The following is a 20,268-nucleotide window of genomic DNA, read 5'->3' as shown; positions in this document are numbered from 1 at the left end:
TATATATATATGCTTTCTTTCTGCAGGCTTTAGTACACTCGGTCCTGATGCTGCGCTGTGTAGACTGACAATCCTTTTATATTGTACTAGATTACAACATAGAAATACTATATAGTTATCAGAAGTACAAAAATCTAAATCAAGAAATTGGAGGAATGGGAAGGCTGGTTAATGAACTCCATCCTCAGGAAGTTCTGATGTTGGAACACACACAGAACTTTAAAGTTACTCGATTGTTTGAATTTAATCAGGATGAAAACTGAGTAATTATTACATACTCCAACCTTTATCAGATGTGTATATTTGGGTTAAACTAGTTGAATACAGAAGTTGCTGTTGCTTTGGAGTTATCCAACATCTGCTGACTGAAAAAGGAATGTAAAAATTCTAGAGAGTTTCTTAGTAGAAATGTGAACAGACTGAACAAAGGGAGTGGATTCAGTAAATTCCAAGAATTTTCTGAATCTTTACTGAGATCTCCAATCAGTGGAGTGTTGTGGGAAACGTGGTAACTTTGTCACTTCCATACATCTGGCTTTCAGGAAAAAAAATAGACTTTTCTGATTAATTGGTGAAAAAATGGAGCTGGAAAAAATTCAGGCCTCTTGACACAGCATGGTTCAATCAGGTGCATTAATTCAACCTTATATGGGATCCAGGCAGAACATTGCATCTAAAAGCAAAGGCAAGACAAACTACTGTTAAAATGAACAGAACAACTGTATTACGGTTCCATCAATATCAAAAGGTGAAAAGTTGTCATTTAGTTTGCACTTTTTAATATGATTTTTAAAATGAAGGTAACATCATATTTGCAAAAATTATATCATGTTACACTTTTGAAAACAAACACAAACTAAAAACAATGCATGGTTTGGATAATGTCTCTGGATAGATAGTCTTCAATTAGAGGTGTGAAAGTGTGTGGTCTGTTGACAGTCCCTTAGCTACCGTTGCCTCAGAATACTCATGCACACTATCAACTAATCTTTTCCACAGGGGTTTTTAAAGCACACAAGATGTAAAGGAAAACAAAGTTACGGCCACTGAAGGATAAAAGTGGTGAAAGTGGACCCACAGAGTTTAGGGTGATAATGAACCAGAAATGACACCAACCAACAAGGGACTTGTGTGATGAAAGAACTGCATCCTGTTTATTTTCAAAGTAGTGAAGTTGGTGGTGACTAATGACTAATTTGTCAGTGTAGATTTTTATCAAACCATGAAGTAATATAACAAAAACAGACAATTCTTTTTTGATGACTTTTTGGTAGTATCTACAACAAACCTGCTAATGAATGTTATTCAATCTTGTTTACAATGCTCTAACCAGACTAAACTTTAACAATTCAATCAGATAGTATGGCAAGCTTTTACAAAGGGTGAAGCACAACCCCAGCTGCCTTCCAGTAACAGTGAAAGAACCGTATGTGGGCTACTGGATGAACAGCATGCCTTAAATTCAAAATAGGACCAAGACTGTGTGGGTTCAGTTTCACTGTCAAACTCAATCTTATTCATTCACAACCATTGGTTTTCATCAAGCCACTATATATGAATATTGCAAAATGAAATTACCTTTCACATAAAGCTATGAATTCTCATGGGAACTCATGAACAATTTTTCCATTCTCTCAGGGTACTCCCTACATCCTGATATTTAAAAACACGCATTTCAGCTCTTGGCAGATTGGCAGAATCTTCACTGTCAATCGTCATGAGCTTGTGCATTGCTAAATATCTCATAAGAAGAAGCTAATTTTAAAGTAGAATACTTTGAATATTACTCGGATTTAGATTTGGCCTATTTTAATTATTTTTCTAAAAAACCTGTTAAACAGATTGATTGTATAGTCTTGCAAGAAGATGACAATCTGTTGCGTGAAGTGCACAGACCTTTACCATAAGTTTGAGCAAAGACTGCATATTTTTCTGTCTGCCAGATGAGGGCAGCTGACCTGCTTATTTGGATGTTTAAAATGAATTAAAAAGCCTCACTTTCCTTCAGGTAAAAACATGTGGCTTTTCAACACAGTATTTTTAAGCAATGTAATGTACTTTATTTTCTGAGAAATAAAAAAGTGTTACACACCAGAGCCTATTGTAGTCCTGAAGCAACTCATCTGAAATTTTAATAACATGTCAACCGTTAAGTCTTTTAGAGCTCTTAGTCCTTACTTCCATTGGACTGTCTCCTGGAGACCATTGGACTGTCTCCTGGAGACCATTGGACTGTCTNCTGGAGACCATTGGACTGTCTCCTGGAGACCATTGGACTGTCTACTGGAGACAGTTCAATGGATAAGACTTATCATAGACTTATCATAGTTAGCTTGTGACATCCTGGCGTGGTGCTGTGTGGCCGTGATGTGTTTTCCGTGGTCTTGCTCCTCGTGTGGCCTCTCTCTGTCAGTCTCATGTCGATGGCCTTGATGTCCTGGATCATTTCCAACACCCGTGCCTGGTTAATGTTTCTTTGCTCCAGCTCAGGCTTCTTTGATTGTTGAGCCTTCTCATCTGTTTAACTATTACGCACTCAGTTGTCAAATTCACACACCCACTCAAAAAGCCCTTCCAATTGTTCTGTGGTTCAATCCCCTCCTTTGCCTCCACACCCCAACTATTTTAGAGTCTATTTTCCCTGCATGACTACTTTAATCCAGACTTTCTAGGGAATTCTTTTAAAAAATTGATGTGACAACCTTCTAGTATTGTCATTACCCTCTGCTGGATGGGTTGTGTCTGTTTCCTGTTATTCCTTTCCAGTTCTCTGGTGTTTACCTGGTTGTGTGACTTTTCTCCTACCATACCTGCATGCCATTATCTTATATTATTAATTATTTAACTGTCTAAGATAAACTAATAACCCTGTGATGTGTTAGGAGGTTAAAATTAGGGGTCAGATTCGTGGTTGAACGGTCTTTTGTCATTGAGGCCTGAGCAGCTTAAAAGGCACTTGTACTAATCGTGTCTGCAGCTCATCAAAGAGCTAAGTTTTTATGCTATTTTAATTTTGAATGTGTTTCATAGCTTAAGTCTCTCTGTGTTCCAGACACACCAACCAGACGTTTGCCTCTATTTGATAGCACCTGCAATGCTCTTCTAAATCACCAATGAACTATGAACATGTCCTCAACGAGCCACTACCTCTGATGCCATAATTATTCTCACCTGCCGATCAACAGACACCTTTGCTTGAAAAAACCATTTACTTCAGCTCAAAACTTAACCTCTCTCCAGTAAATCCTGATAAGATCCTTAGAGAAAAAACATTTTTAAAAATTCTCAAGTAACAGCTTTTAATGCTTATTCTCCTGTTCTCAAAAGTTCTTTGGTTGAAACTCTTGAGCTTATAACTAGCTCTAGCTATACAACGTGCTAACTACCTTGCAGGTAAAAGGCTACATTTCATAATTTAACTATATGTCTTTCATCCTGTGGAAGAAGTTTTGTTGCCTGATCTGATCATTGAATTGACCAAATCATCTGCCACATTCAGCAGCATTTTTCTGTGCATAATGAACAAATGTAACTTTTATGTGACACATGAATTTACATGGCTTCATAGAGTCAATAGTTGAATCTATTAAATGGCCAGCAGCCATCATGGAAACATTTGCTGACATAAAATCAATCTGGTCATCAGAATTAACTGGCTGCTGTCTAAATGGTTTCCCTCTTCAGCTGAACAAAGGATCAAAACCGAAACAAACTTAGCAATGTGTGAAAATATGACCTCTTGTCAATTGTAACCCAGGAATTGCTGCCATCTGAAATCAGATACTTTATGTCAGGTCAGAGATCAGATTGTACTTTACACAAGTCATAGATGCACTATAGGATTTATGAAAGTTTGAATGTTTCTGAAAGATTTATGAAATCTGTGAGTCTGCTTTGTGTGTGTTGATAAAAAGACAAAGATGATGAGCGTAGCATGAACACAGAAGCAGACCTAAAGGAAATAGGCATGTCCTCCAGCGACGTAGTGGTACTCTGAAAAGACATGACGCAGACATTTGTTTTGACAGGACAATCCCCATAGTCAAAGTGAATAGACAGTCGCCTGAGTATTTGTTAAAAACCTATCTTGCTCAACAAGCCTGACGAGTTTGTTTTGAGGAAGTTGAATCAAAGACTTACTTGACTGGCAGCATAAATCAGTGCGTCTGAAACGAAGAGCAGTAAGATGAAAGTACCGTTTTGACAAGAGCCTTTTAGGAAGCCTCAGGACAAGAGTAGGTGAGTTAATAAGGTGTTTTTACATCTTCGCGCCTGATATTAATGACTGATCCAAGAGATACTAAACTTTGTATCCAGCTAAACTTTGTAATTAATACATTTATGTATAACCATTCACATGATTTCATGACACCACTTGTGTTTAGTTGGTGTAAGGTATTTGATCAGTTACTTTTTTCAAAGTAAAAAGGTTACGTCCTGTCCTTCAAATATTTTACTAAGAGACAACTCTCACTCATGCCTTCTTCTGAGTTTTAAGTAAACAAAGTATTTCATGTAGTTGGGTGAGAAAGCAAGGAGTAAAACTTTTCAAAAAATTTCCTCCAGCTCAAATCAAAACATCTTCAACCTTCACAGGAGCTACAAAAAATAAAGTGGAACCACTGTTTTAGCTTGTAGTTTTTAAAAAATGACATTAATGTACAGCTGTCTGGCACCTTAAATACATCTTTAGTGTTGTGAGTTATTAAAATTCAAAGTGAATTTTTGCTGCACTGTTGCTTTGACCAAATCTTTTTAGCTGAGTTTGTAAGTCACTGTTGGGCTCCAGAGTGGCGCACACAGTTTTGAGAAACATGTCTTGAATGGTGTTACATTTTACAAGATGAACTCAGTGCATCCTAGTGACATTTAATGCTATGTTGGGGGAGAACAGGGGTTTACATTGTTTTTAGGGACAAGTTCGAAATATTTTATACAGAATGAGCTGAACAACATTGTTGTAGGGTGATAGAGGTGTTTAGAAGACTAATGGAAACCTTTGTGTGTCAAAGATGATTTGACACACAAATCATCTTTGTAATTTCCAGTTTGGAAATTACATCAATTTTTATAAATTCTCTTTTCCATCATACCATACAGGCTTTCTGTGAGTTTTAAATGAAAATCAATTCAGTTTATTTATATAGCACCAGTTCACAACAAATCAGACATGCATTAAGATTGATCCTAATTATCAAACAGTACAGCAAGCACAGTTTAATATTGAAAGTAGTGTGATTGTTTCTAAGGAAACCCAGCAGATTGCATCGAGTCATTGACTTGGAGCATTCACTCCTCCTGGACGAGCTTTTTGTAACAACAGAAAGAGCAGATAAACAAAAAGAAACATATGAACGGATGCAAGATTATTTTCAATGTTCATGAAAGTAAAAAGTTAACAGCATGTTACCATGGGCAATATTTTAAAAAAATTCAAATGACTGGGTTACTGTGTCCAGACTTTGTGGTTTGTAATTCTACTGCATTTCAATTATCCTGACATGGTCAAATGCAAAAAGCATCATTGCCTTTCCCATCAGGAGGATGATGCTATGTGAATTCCTGGATCCCATGACAAAGGGACTCACATGCAGATTTTGACTTTTTAGAACTATGGTCTTAATCTTGATCAGTTTTTGTGCAGTCTGATTGAGTGCATGTTTGTGTGTTTTATTGTGTGTTTTATTCTCCATTTTTCCTCTTGCGTTTTGAAGCTTGCAAAGTTGAATTGTAATGCAGAAAATGTGAATATTTTTAATTTCGTAAGATTTAGTTGGAGTTCAAGAGTTTTCATTCCATCACTGAATAGTGAGAGTGGTTTTGAACATGAGTAGTAGCAAAATCTGTCACTTTTATTAGTGCAAGGTTTGGCATTCACAGCAGTTAGTAGCAAAGTGCATAGCAGCTGGTGTGAGAGTCATCTCCTCTAAGTCTGAAGTTCTTAAGAGAAAAAACATCCTTGAGTGGAGAAGTTTAAATATTTTTTGTGTCTTGTTCACAACTAATTATAAGGTGAAGTAGGAAATGGACTGAAGAGATTTAATTCTTGTCTGCAGCAATGCGGGTGCAGCTGGAGTACATCATGAAGTCGAAACTAAAACAAAAAGCCTCTGGATTTACCTGTTTACCTGAGGCCAAACCCACATCTGTGAGGTCATGAGATATGGATCATGACTGTAAGATGAGGGTCAAAATTTGAGCAGCTGAAGCAAGGTTCCATAGAAAGACTACAAGTTCAAGAAACACTGACATCCTCCATTTTCTGCCAAAGGTTAATTTGATGTGGAAGAGCAGAATGAACTGGAGCGAGTTACACCTGAAAGAATAATGGGTGGATAATGTATCGCACTAACAAAAAGCTAAAAAGCTACAGGAAATGAACTTTGATGGTAGACACACTACAGAGAGTTTTGCCTGATTTTACCCCTGATTTTGTCAGGAAAGTCTTGAGTCAGTCTGCACTAGTTGTGGCCCTTTTGGGAGGGAGATCTGGCAAAAAAATTTTTAGCTCAAGATGAGGCAAAAACTGCAGTCAGAAAGCGCTTCAGGGGTACAGACTGGACCTCAGTCGCATTCAAACAAACACCTTATTTTTAGTAAAACCTGAACAAAGTCAGGTAGATTAAGTTTACTGTCATTTGCAACTGCATGTTGTCAACAGCCAATGAAAAAGAGAGACTGGGACACAACAAATGCTCTGAGCATTTATTCCCTTTTTTCTTTCTAAGTTTATTTGTAATTATACAACATTGCATCCAACAAACACAAAACAGCAGCCTGCATAAAACAAACATACTCTTACTAATAAACAAAATAAAATTCAATTCAGTCTTGGTTTATTTATGTAGTGCCACAACCCTTCTCACCTCTCAAAGCACTTTATATCAAGCCAATTCAGTCCAATCATAGAGGCAGATTCCAAGTCAATTACATATATACAATAATGTAATAAGAATCTGAAATACAGACAGACATTTTGATATCAAGGACTGTAAATAAAGAAGGACCTTATTGGTATTTAATTAATTCATATGTTGAATTTAATTAAATACCAACAGAATATATTTATTTACAACAAAGTCTTCATGTCGATTTGTCCGAGAGTCCTAGATTCTACAAAATTAAATTGTTTTGTCAGATAGTAATATAAATATTTATATGAACATTTACAGTCATTCCAACATCAACAAACATATTAACAACCTCAAATGAATGTTAAAGACACTTTACACGAATACAGAATACACTGTCCATATCTTATTTACTTAGGACTTAGACTTGACATCTCAATCAATATGTGGGGAAGAAAAAGTAAAAACTTCTGAGAACAATTTCTGCTACTGCCACCTACTGGTGTGCATGGTACTTCAAACTAGAATTCTATGAAGTTATATTTTTATTGATAATTTAGATATACCAGTACATTAATGTTTTTCAATCAGGTGTCGAAGAGTACCAGTATTTCAGAATGACATTACCAATTACAGCAGAACCCAGAAACCATTTACTTTACTTACTTGAGATGTTAAGAACTTGGAGAACCGGAGAACGTTTTGCAAAGTCTAGAATTGTGTCACTTTGTTTTTATTTGCAACAAAAAAAAAAAAAGTGGGAGACCTTAATGGATGACAATTAACATGTAAGTTATTGTCATTTCAAACATTTCAAAAATATAAAATGGAAATAAATTGTGTTTTCTGCCATAAGAATATCAGTGAAGTATTATAAGTATTATCTTTATATGTGTGAAATGAAAAGAGGAAGATGAGCAGCTGGGCCGTTAGAAATCTGTTCACTATTGTTTGTATCGTTTGTTCACTTGTAACCAAACCTTTTTAAATAGTAGATTAATTGTAGTAGTCTCCTTTAAAACCAAAGTAAAATGCAACTTGTAGTTCTTACTTGTTTACATAGAAGATATCATTAGCTCTGGACCAAAGCTAGCCACTACACAACATGAAAATCAGCCGTTTAAGTCTCCCATATCTCAGTGTTTTAAAATAAGGCAAACATGTTTTATTCTTCATATTTCATTGTTTGCTTTGTTTTTTCGGCTAAGTGGAAATTGTTGAAAAGACAATTGACACAGATATTTTTGTGTGTTGTTAAGGATGTTTATGTTGTTATGCGGCCATAAAAAGTCACCAAGAAAATACGTCCTGTGTCACTTTCTGCTTGTTTATGAACCAAACAAGTCTGAGAAGGTCTGTTTCTCAGACCTTCTTAGGTCTGAGAAACAGACCTGAGATACTGAAATATGATGTTAATTTTTTAACTCAATAAATTAATGATTAAGCTTGTGCACAGCCTCACCCATATGAATAATTGCCTAGAGACAATGGAACTCATACATACAGCTGTATTTTCTTTAGTGTATTTATAGAGAAGCCAGTATTACAACTTGTCAAGAGTTACGTAAGTAGTAGGTTTGTTTCACTTTAGAAACGCATCATTTATGTGTTGGTCAATAACATAAAATGGGACAATTTTAATGGATAAAATCAATGTGGTTAATAACAATGACTCTATTAAGATTGAAGGTCTGAAACGGAGCATTTTTATGTGTCCGAGGAGTATGCAGATAAAACAGTGTAGCTACACCCTGGACAAGTGTCAGTGTACTACAGTGTGATATTGCAGTAACTAGTTGTCCTACTTAGTCTGTCCTCAATAGGCTGTAGTTTCACTAACTAAGCAGGAAGCACCATAATTGGTGGATTCCACATCAGAAATTTTCATACACCTGAATTTTTTTAATAAGTAAATAATGGAATATATATCTACATAAAACTGTTGTGCAACTATATTAGAGAGTACAGTTGAGACTCAAAACTGGGTGTAGCTACTTAAACTACATTCTGGAATTCTTTGGGGCCTGTTTGTTCCAGAACTAGACAAAGCAAGCATGAACATTCTGGAACAGAGCCATACTTTCTGTATCATCATAAAGAGTTAGGCGGTTAAACTGCATTAGTTGTCAGGAATTTAAGTATGTGCTGGTTACGCACTAGGTTATATACAGAACAGTCTATTGGAGTGAAACATTTGTATCTGTGGTTTTCTTTACTAACATGGGCAAACATCAAAACAGTTAAGACTTTGTTAGTTTTGTTCACATACATTATCCTATGGTTGACTTACATTCACTCATCTAACAGGTGTGTTTCTGGGATTGGGCAGATAAGAAAACTTGAAAAACTAAAGCAAAAATGCTGACAGTTGCACCTTCCTGAGGAGGTCAACTATGCTCATGTGCAATAAGCAGTTCTTACATAACTTGAACACACTGGCTTCTATTACAAACTCCAAAGCACTTTGTGTCCTAATGTCATTTATAAATCTGTGACTGGTCCTCTCTTGTCTTCAATTCTGCATTAGGTGGGAGGGTTGTTAAAACTTTTTATTTCCTGCTAAGATTTTAGTACTTTTATCAGATCATGGCCTCCATAACAGTTTTGGAAAAACTTGTAATCATTCTGCATCTATAGTTGGAATTAACTTCAAAGGCATTTAGTACTTTATTTGCTTGTTTTAGTTTAATTATAACTAATTAAAATATTTCTTGATATGTAAACATCTGCGTTTATTTAATCTAAACTGACAACAATTGCGATTATTGCTGTCATTACGCATTAATGCCTTTGTATTTTTCTTATATTAGCTTAATTGGCTTTGCAAACACTTTTGCAAAGGCGTTGTAAAGTTTTCCTTACACATATTTGAAGACAAATAGATGTTTATGCTCAAACATTTGGCCAAGTTAGCACATGGTTTACTTACCTGGTCAATTTAAAAGACATGGCATTGGTTTTGTATTAATCCTTGCATTTTGAAATCATGCTTGAAATTATGCATTGCATAATCTTGTTCTTTTTGAATTTTATAAAGTGCAAAATGTTAAATATTTTGCAACTTTTTAACAGAGGATCTTTTGTACAGAGGATCTTTGGTACGTAGGATCTTTGGTACAGAGGATCTTTGCATCAAATGAAAAGCAACGTGGATGTAGTGTTATGGTGTTAACTGTAGGGATTTTGTCTTCCTTCACCTGAAGAAATCTGTGAAGCTAATGTTTATCATGTTGATTGTGAGCAGCCATCACTGGGTGACAGTGATAAGTCTCAGGGCCATGTTTCCCGTTTAAGATAATATCTGCTGACGCCAGAGAATTTAGTTGACCACAATCTAACCTTCCCTTCAAACAATGAATGAGGAAGGCAGTAAAAATTCTGGGGGGGGGAGGGGTGAAGTTTGTAGTACAGTTTTGCTTTAGTCAAACAAAGGCATAAACAAAGCAAAACAATGACACATTTTTCTTTTGTTTGCTTAAGTTTGATATTTTAACAAACTGGAAATATAAACCATCACCATTCCTAAATTATTCTGTCAACCCTTTTTAAGTAAACACTGATGGTTGAACCCAAATAGGTATGACTGGTCTCTTCTGACATGGATGTAGCATTTATGTGTATTTCTGGGCAGGGAACATTTAAAAGCTTAGCTTACATGATGGAATGGCATCTTACAGGTTCAACACTACAAGTCTTTACACCATTAGACCAGTAAGATTGTATATATGTAATTGCTGGTTTTCTAGATGTTTTTAGGAACACTTAAGCTTGGAGGGCATTTACCTTTATTCTCTCTTTAGTGAGGATGGCTTTACCAAAGGCCCTGCGGTTCGGTGTTTTGCTGTTGGTAATATGCTTCACTCTTGACCAACCAGGATTCAGACAGTCTGTGTCCGTCTTCTTTCAGGTGAGCCTGGCATGTTACCAACCTTATTGTAGTGTCACATTATGTGAGATTGTCCTTTCACAGAGTAAAAAAACAGAAATAGTTACTTTCATTGGTCAAAATTGCAAAGATAAGCAGATGTGCTGATGCTTTACAGGATCTGAGGGATGCCACATCATCCATCCTTCATACCAGAGAGAAAAGAGAAGGTGAGTCACTGTAGAAATAAAATGGCTCCTTTCTGGATACAGTAAAATCTCATTAATGTCTTTGTTGGGACAGTTTTTCTTACAGCCTCTTCTGCTCTCTCAAATTTCACTGAACACGACCTCCAACTTGTCATAACCTTCTCTGACCTCGAGAGTCTCCAAAGGATTCTCAGCAACATCAGCTTCCCCGTTGTGATCAACAACACTGTGGAAATCAACAGCATTGAGACCACAACAGGTATAACTCGACTTAGTGTTGTTTTCATCTTTTGACAAACATTAATGCTGTACCATATCCTCCTGTTCTGGGAACAAAATGAATCCTTTGTATTGCGTTGATGTGTTTTTTTTTTCTTCCCACAGTGTGTTCACCAAACATAACTGGGTACCAGTGTGTTTGTGAGGAGAACTTTGCCTGGTCTTACAACAACTGCATTAGGTACGGGGTCTGTGACGCCATCATTGGTGGCACATGTGGCTGCATCAATGACCTGCCAGCTGATGATCAGTTCTGCCAGTCAAACAGCAGCCAAACAGGTAGGCCTGAAAAACCAGCATTCATCAGTCAGTAGAGCAAAAGTTCTATTCAAGCTCTACATATATTGAACTAAAAAACTATAACAATTTAAAATAAATGCCACTAACATGAAGTGACAAGTTAGTGGCATGTTTTTGCCTCTAACATGCTACTTATTATTTTTGCTGTAACATATTACTGCAAAAATAATATGAATTAATGCAGTTGTGAATGGTATTATAAACACTGACCGAGCACAGGCTGTATGGAGAGAGACTTTAAATGTATTTTTGGTTAAAATAGTGTGGATATATTTACTCCCTTATCCACTCAAGTCTAAGATATGAGGTGAAGAGAGAACACGTATTCATGAATGTTGCAGGCAGATGCAAGATAGAAACCACCATACTGATATACTGACAACACAGTAAATACTGATAGGCTCAGTATTTACTTTAAATCTGTACGGGAGGGATGGGAGGTTATAAGAAGATGTGAGAAACAGATGCTGAAAAGGGAACAAAGAACAGAGGTGCCTGAGGACATCTAGTGGCTATGAAAGTACAAGAACAGCACGGGTCAAATCCATGAATGAATTTCAGAAATGCATAGGCTATTTTCATAAATTATATATATCTGAACAAATACTGCATTGTTATATCTAAGGTGATAATCTAATTTTGCAAAACCATTGATAAAGGAATTGATTTTTCTCTTCTAATGCCAATTTTTCCTCTATTTGTCCTGATTCTATATAATTTGTTGTTATATGTCATCTTTTTTTGGTTTATTTATTTTTTCCTTTTTTCTTGAAAATATTACGTCTTCTCTGTTTTGTGGACTCACGATTTTACTTACTTGTGGAGGGCATTTTGTCAAAGGTGAAGGTTATTTGAAGGTGTGAACCACAACCGACAACAGAACGTTTTTTACTTTTTTTGTTTTTTGCATATTTTTAATTTAACCCTCATAGGTTAGCTTTTCCATTTTCCAAAATGTTGACAATGTTATGTCAATTTCCAAAATGTTAAAACACTGTCAACTTTTTGAAAATTTATAAAGATGCAGTTACTACAAGTAGTAGGTATAAAACTAACCTTGGTGTTTTATTTGTGATTAGTATGCATTTGGAGATAATCGTCCTTTTCTTTTGTTTAAACAAGAACCCAGACGTGCTTAACTTACCACTGACAAAAAAATTGAAACAAGGAAGTGCATTCTGCTATGCCTGCAAGAACAAAGAAGGTGCTCCGACCAGTTTTCTCAGAACCCTCATAGCTGTTTGGAAGAGTTCCCATTTCTGCTATTTTAAGAAAACATCATGCATCTGCTGCATCAGGGAAATTTGCTTGGTATGCTATGACAGCGTTGAGCTGATAGACTCCCACCTAAACTCATTTTGTGTTTCATCTCCACAGTGACAACGACTGCAACACCATCTTCTACACAAGCAAATGGTATGACACAATTTAGTGTTGTGTGCATGGGGCAAAATTAGTTTGGCAGAGAAAATAATAAATAAAATCTTAGTATTGTTTCTAAATGTTACAGAACCTCTTAAAGCTGAAGTATGCAACTTTTATAAGAATGTTTTGTTTTTTTTTACATTTAAAAAAATGTGTCACTTTGACCTGACAGTATAATAAGAGACAGATGGTGTGTGAAATAATCAAGCTCCTCCCAGTGGTTCTACTGCCATCTGAAGAAAACACCACTTGGTCAGAAACAGCCAGTCAGAGTCAGGAGGAAGGTTGTAGCATTTCCAGTCATCCTCGTTACGCACTGCTTACATCCTCCCTCTTACTATTTGCTAATTACCACAACAGAGCCTGCCATGAATGCTAAGGCTAGTTAGCATGACCACTGATGACGGCAGATAAACAGTTTTTCTGTAATGTTAGGTTGTTCTCCACAATTAGCACAGCTGCTCCAAACCAGAAATCTTAGCAGTCTTATGAGCGCTGTGTGTAACAGGCAAAGTTTGATTGACAATTCTAAGCCTTTCCTGCTGGCTCTCATTGGTTGTTTCTGCAAGTAGCACTAGAACAACAAGAAGATCTAGTTTTTTTATTTTTTCCATATGACAGTTTTAACAAATATGTAAAAAAAATAAAAATAAAAAATACCTAATGCAGCTTCAAAGTACATGCAGTTTGACTTAACTCAAGTGATTTTGTCCATTTGAAAGCAGTTTTTAATCATCATAAAAACCACAGTATCATCTTAATGCAATGAACTCTTCTCTTACCCTCCACCTAACCCCCTCAGATCTAGTGGACATCGATGTGGTCATCGTCGTGTTCATCCCAACCTCTAGTATTTCATCATATATCTTTAGCTACGTCAGATATACTCTGCAAAGTCTTACCTTCCCAATAGCCATCTCTCAGTCTCTGGGGGTGAAAGAGATCTACTTCACTACAGGTAAGAGAGTCTGCAGGTTGAGTGGTTTACCTCCTGAGTCAGATTTGATGTGGATGAGAATTAAAAAACCGTCTGTCTTTTTTTGAAACAGCCTGTGATCCAAACTCTGCTAATGGGCTCCAGTGTCGGTGTGAGAGCGGCTTTGCTTGGCCATGTGATACGTGTAACAACAACACCAACTCATGCAACAATCAGACCTGTACATGTTTATATGGACTTCCTCCCAATGACGAGTTCTGTCAGCCTGTCTCAAGTAAGAATATTGTTCTCTTACTTTTTAAATTAATATTCTTAGTAGTATTCAATTAGACGTCTGCACAGGATCAGGGAACTTGTTTGTTTAGCTGCAAATATGTGCCGGGATGCAACATTGGTTGCTTTTATTTAGCCTTATTTCTTTTCTTCGTCTCCAGATGCCACTATATGCGAGCCAACTCCTCCACCTCCCACAGGTATGTGAAAACATGAAGAACTGAGTTGGAGCTCAACGGTTGAACTTGGCTTAGAGTTTGCTTCAGCAGAATCTGCACAGTTTCACTCAGATCTTAAGTAAAATCACGCCATGAAAAGATGGATGTTTCCAATCATAATCAGATGTTGAAACTACTATAATATGTCATAAAAATGTGTTTTACAAACCAACTTTTGTGTAATTTTTTGGAATTCTATGTGATAGACCAACACAGAGTATTATGATAATGTAAAGTGAAAATATACATGGTTATTTACAGGTGGAAAGTTTTTGTCCTCATGAAAATTGTTAACCACCACAAATCTGGTCTTTATGTCAACAGAATGGCTGGGCATTGAAGTAGTCCTTGACCTGCAGATCCCATTGGCCACTGCGCCATCAAACTTACTTGATTTACTCAGGGCGGCTCTGAGAAATGAAACCTTTCCCATTGAGCTCTCACAGACCGTAGATGTTTTAGATGTAGAGTTAACCACAGGTAAGAGCTTTGGCTTAACTGCCGATTAATCCGTCTCATCAGGATTGAGGCTTTTAAAATGTTTACTTTCTATCTTTTAAAAAACCTTTGCCAGCTTGCTCTCCAAACTCCACCAATGAACTGCTCTGTCAATGTGAAGAAGGTTTTGCTTGGCCATGTGGCATGTGCAACAGCAGCAACTCATGCAATGACCCCAGCAATCCGTTCTGTACGTGTTTAAATGGACTTCCTTCCAACAACGACTTCTGCCAGCCAATCACAAGTAAGGAAACTTATTTTTTTTATGTATATTTTTGTATTTATCAAATAGGGGTCTGTACAGTGTCAGAAATAAAAATCATATTTTATACTGGCATCTTTAAGAACTTGCAAGTTCTCCCTGAATGCTCAGTTCCGGCTTTCTTGACTGAAAAATAAAAACGGTTTTCTTCGTTGCTCCACAGATTCATCTGTGTGCCCAACTCCTACTCCAGGTATGTAAAACGTTTCAACTGTAAATTAACACATTTGTGATCAGCCTGGTTCCTTCTCCAGGAACCAGGTTGAACTAAAAAGAAAGAAAGAAAAATCTACCTGATTTATATTTCGACAAACCCAGGAGAAAACAGGGGGGCTTTGATTCAAACATGCTGCTTTGTTGCATATAATGCAACATCAGCAGGTTCATTACATCATTGACCTCAAACCTAGTGAGTAAATTGTTTCTGCTCTGCCATCATGTTGGCAAGATGAGAATGCAATTTATTTCCATTTACCAACAAATCTGTTGTACATGGATAAGGTGGATAAAGTAAGTAGTTTATTTACCTTAATAAAAATAAATTACCGTCTGAACATGAAAGTTCAACACTCTACAGTCTTTTAGTGCCCTGTTGCAGCAAAATAGTTGTTAGGTGAAATAATAGGTTGACTTGTAGTCGGTTGCAGCCTCTCTGGGTACTGGTTGCACAGTGGTGTGCTTTTTCAGCAGTGCAAACAGAACCCAAGATTTATTCACACCATATTGGGTCAACGCTGCTATATTTTTTCACAGGGTTTGTGTCAGTTCCATAAAAGTCATAGATATGTGAATATCAGTTGAGCTGCAAGACTTGCATGTACGTTCACTGAAACAACAGAGGCATTTGTCCTCCTCTCCCAGAGCTGCAAGAGCAACATCTCATTCTGGTCTTGCAGCCGTGTTTGTGTTGTTCCTGGAACGTGTTCTTAACACATTGTCTGCCATTGTGTGATGTCTAGACAGCTTGTAGACGCAACTGCAGCACAACCTGAGAGGAGATACTAAGAGTTCTACACATGGGTTCTTGCAAAGTATTGCATTTTCTGACCAGAAAGAAATTTGTATCTGTATCATCCCCTTCACAATACAGCTACTCATCAAGAGTCTCTTATTCCAGAGATTTCTTTGAAGCCAGTATAACACAGACTGCTACACTAGATGCTTCCTGCTTCTAAAACCTCTTGACCATGATCACTACAGCTTTGCATTTTGTTTAACTGAACTTTGTACCTGGATCATTTTGGCTTGATGTTATGTTTTGGTGTCATCTCTTTTTATGGGTTTTATTTTGTGGTGTTTTTCTTGTGTTCTGTTCTTTGTGTGTTGCTTCAGATTCTCATTTTAATACTTATCCTGATGGTTTTGTTTGGTGAGAATCCTTTTTTACCAAACTCCAGTCCTGGAGGCAGATGTTCTTCAACTTCTGGTTGTGTTCCAAGTCCAACATACAGGAAACAAACTCAAGTCCTGCAGAGCCTAGTGACCGATTTATGCGAATCAGTTGTGCTGACACAGTGACACATCTAAAAGCCCCTTAGTATGGGAGTTTTAAATCAGTGTTTTAGATCTATGTGTGTGCATTCCCATGTTCATTAGTCAACTTTCCCTCGGCTACTCAAAGCTTCTCACCCAGCTGATCTGCATTCCACTGACTGGTTTTACTGATTAGTTCTCATGTCACATAATGACGTCTGTTGTCATCCTTCATGCATCATGAGATCAATCCAGGTAGATTCCCAGATTAACTGTTTACAAGCTTGTATGAATTAGAGAACAGCTTGTATGAATTAGAAAAGTGTGGGTAAATGGAAATGCAACATCTTACATAAGTGGGCATTAGGGTTTGAAGAGGTCACATTTCTATAGCCTACAAATGGATTATTTGAATAAAATAATACATTTAGAGGTTCCTTGCTCTATACATCTGTAAGAATTACTGGAATTTAAATATAAGGTAACTTCTGCGAATGCCAATGTTTATTTAATTTTTTTGTTTTTCATTTCTAGTGACAATGGTCTTAACAACTCCACCAACTTATGGTATGACAACAAAAAACAAAAACAAATAAAATGATAATAAGCAACTTTCTGTATTGTCTCTCCCATTTTCCCTCTTTTGCTCAGTGGTCAGAGATTATACGGTTTAGTTTTGTGGATGGTCTGTCCCAACTTCTCAGTAGTCTTAATTCTGTTGGAATTTTCATGCATTTGCCTTAACAGAGATTGATTTAGTCCTGGAAGTACACATCCCGTTCTCAAGCTACCAGTCTGATACGCTGGATGTGTTTAGAGAGTCTGTGAACAACAAAACCTTCCTCACACCGTTCTCAAAGTCTTTAAACATTACAGAGTTAATCTTGACTACAGGTAAGAGTGTCTACTTACTTGCTGTACTTAATCATTATTTGTTTTACTTTTTTTGAATTGATCCTGAGAATAAAACGGTGCAGGATATTTTAAAATTTCTATCTTTTTAAATATCTTCAACAGTCTGTGATCCAAACTCCACTTATGGATATCAGTGTGTGTGTGAAAACGGCTTTGCTTGGCCATGTAACATGTGCCGCAGTAACATTTCATGCAGCAGCCAATCCTGTACCTGCATATATGGACTTCCTTCCAACAACGAGTTCTGTGAGCCAATCACAAGTAAGAAAGACAGCTGAAGGAGTAACCTGCACAGAGTCAATAAGATTCTGTTTAAACTGATCAAGATTTATAATCACATTGTTTATAGTCACACATTTTGAATTGAATCTCTAATTGGTCCACAGATAATTCCACATGCCCAATACCACCACCACCTCCAGGTATGTAAAACATGTAGACTTGGTGTTGAGGTACAATATATGTTGACTGTTTCAGAAAGCAGATTCAAAAAATACTCAACCTCCCAGAATTCTTTGCTGCAGAGGCCAAGAAATGCTAGAAAGTTTTTTCATGAAGGTTTCCTTCTCATATCTTTTTRGAYATACAATCATCACTTTWGTAAACTAGAAGGATGTTTATGAGGTGCACAAAGATAGAGGCAGTGAGTTAATTTATTCATTAATTWTCCTACCAATYATTAATTATGAGGGGAATTTATCATATTGAGAGTGTAAACTATTGTTTTTAATAGGGAATCAAGTTCATAAACTTTAAACCTCCAAATTACAGCCTGAACTTTTCCCTGCTGTGACTTGATGTCCCCACACTGACTTACTCAGACAATCCCTTTCTGTTACTCCAAACACAAAGTGGATCATTTGCAAAACTCGTAGTTTGTAGATATCTGTGAGGGATTGTGATGGTATGAAGGCCTGCAGAGACGGGCTTTCAAACTCTGATGATCCACCTCTGCACAAAAACAGGCCAACACTGGAGCTGAGTTTACAGTATTAACAGTTTCCTCAGTGATCTCCAGTATCACTAAAGGTTTGACTGAGTCTCTTCACCTCAACAGAACCTGTTTACATTGACGTGGTCATTGATGTGAGGATTCCTGATACCATCATGCAACCAAATATACTGGCATTATTCCGAAATGCTCTCAAGAATCAAAGCTACCCTATTCTTCTCAGTCAGTTAAATGTCTTACAAATAGACTTGACCACAGGTAAGAGGACCTGGTCCCCTTGTGCTTTCTCTGCATAATGTCAGCTAATRATCTACAGTAAAGGTGAATGACTTTCCTGCTTTAATGTCTTTCACAGTCTGCTCTCCAAACTCCACCGATGGACTGCAGTGTAGATGTGAGGATGGTTTTGCTTTACCATGTAACATGTGCACCAGTAACATCTCCTGCAGTGATGTCTACAGTCAAACGTGCACATGCATAAATGGACTTCCTGCAAACGATGAGTTCTGCCAAGCAAAGACCAGTAAGTTTTCTGTTTCACTGCTTTTCTAACTAATTATTTAAATGATCTAAATTCCAGTTTAAGATGGTGAGATTTAATCTGTCATTGGTCCACAGATACCTCCATCTGCCTACCACCTACTCCAGGTATGTAAAACACTTAGACTTGAGTTGATATTTGTTCTTGCCAGTTTCAGAAAACAGGTTCAGCAAAACCTGAATCTCCCAGAATTCTGTGCTGCAGAGACCAAGAGATGCATAACAGGGAAGCATAGAATGTAGAATTCTAATGTTGACATTTGCAGAGATCCTACAATCTGAAACAACCAATCAGAGCCAGGAGGAGGGTCTGAGTGGTGTCAGTCACGTTTGTGTACATGCTGCTCGACGCGCTAGTGGTAGAGAAGCAACTTACCATTAGAGGGAAACTGTTTATCTGCTACCAGTGGTGGCCATGCCAACAAGCCTGAGCGTTGATGGCAGACTATGTTTGGGGAACTAGTTTTAGTTTAGCAGAGAGCAATAAGAAGGGTTTGAATAGCGCGTACATGAGCTTGATTGACTATGTTAATCAATCAAAGACCTCCTGACTCTGATTTAATGTTTCTGACCAAGCAGTGTATTTCTTTAGAGAAGGCAGAAGTGGCCATTTTTTCACAACTTATCTTATAATATACTGTCACAACATAGTGACAGTCTTAACAAAAATGTCAAAAGTATATTTTTATCAAAGATATCTAAGGCAGCTTTAAATATTTTAAGTTACATTCCTGATAGCCCCAGTTTTATTTACACACAAGAATTAATCAAAGTTTCTTTTGTTCGCGGTCCCAACAACAGCTCCTCTACCAACCTATAGTATGATACAAGACAAACTGTAGAATGAAGGGTGTAAGCATGCAAAGAGCTCAGTCTGGGAAGCCTGCAAGGATTGTAGATACATTAAGGATGTAGTAATTATAAATTGTAAATGATCAGTATTATAATTTACATTATCTGTTCACTTTAGTACAAATCGATCTGGTTCTTGAAGTGCACATCCCAGTGAACAGTTTACAAGACGACACACTCGGTACATTCAGAAGGAATCTGCTAAATAAAACCTTCCCTGATACACAACAGGCTTTCACAGTGTTAGAAATAACACTGACCACAGGTAAAACCTTTAGCTAAATTAATTAAAATATGATGCTTTTTATTGGAAAATGTGTAATTTTTTTTCATTTTAAATATCTTTAACAGTCTGTGATCCAAACTCCACTTATGGATATCAGTGTGTGTGTGAAAACGGCTTTGCTTGGCCATGTAAC

General features: G+C 36.9%; 1 protein-coding gene across 2 annotated transcripts in view; it reads left to right on the top strand.

Annotated features, from left to right (window-relative positions):
- Positions 1 to 4,173: 4,173 nt before the first annotated feature.
- Positions 4,174 to 20,268, top strand: part of LOC103457748 (adhesion G protein-coupled receptor F5-like) — a 29,181-nt gene continuing 13,086 nt past the window's right edge. For both annotated transcript variants that reach the window (XM_008398123.2, XM_008398122.2), the window contains exons 1-8: positions 4,174 to 4,239; positions 10,652 to 10,758; positions 10,895 to 10,946; positions 11,020 to 11,184; positions 11,310 to 11,483; positions 12,882 to 12,920; positions 13,732 to 13,887; positions 13,979 to 14,140. In XM_008398123.2, the coding sequence (XP_008396345.1) occupies positions 10,657 to 10,758; positions 10,895 to 10,946; positions 11,020 to 11,184; positions 11,310 to 11,483; positions 12,882 to 12,920; positions 13,732 to 13,887; positions 13,979 to 14,140 (850 nt within the window). In that variant the 5' untranslated portion in view covers positions 4,174 to 4,239; positions 10,652 to 10,656. The remainder of the gene's footprint in view (positions 4,240 to 10,651; positions 10,759 to 10,894; positions 10,947 to 11,019; positions 11,185 to 11,309; positions 11,484 to 12,881; positions 12,921 to 13,731; positions 13,888 to 13,978; positions 14,141 to 20,268) is intronic.

Source organism: Poecilia reticulata, linkage group LG21, assembly GCF_000633615.1.
Source record: "Poecilia reticulata strain Guanapo linkage group LG21, Guppy_female_1.0+MT, whole genome shotgun sequence".
Taxonomy (NCBI): domain Eukaryota; kingdom Metazoa; phylum Chordata; class Actinopteri; order Cyprinodontiformes; family Poeciliidae; genus Poecilia; species Poecilia reticulata.
This window is presented reverse-complemented; position numbering and strand designations above follow the sequence as displayed.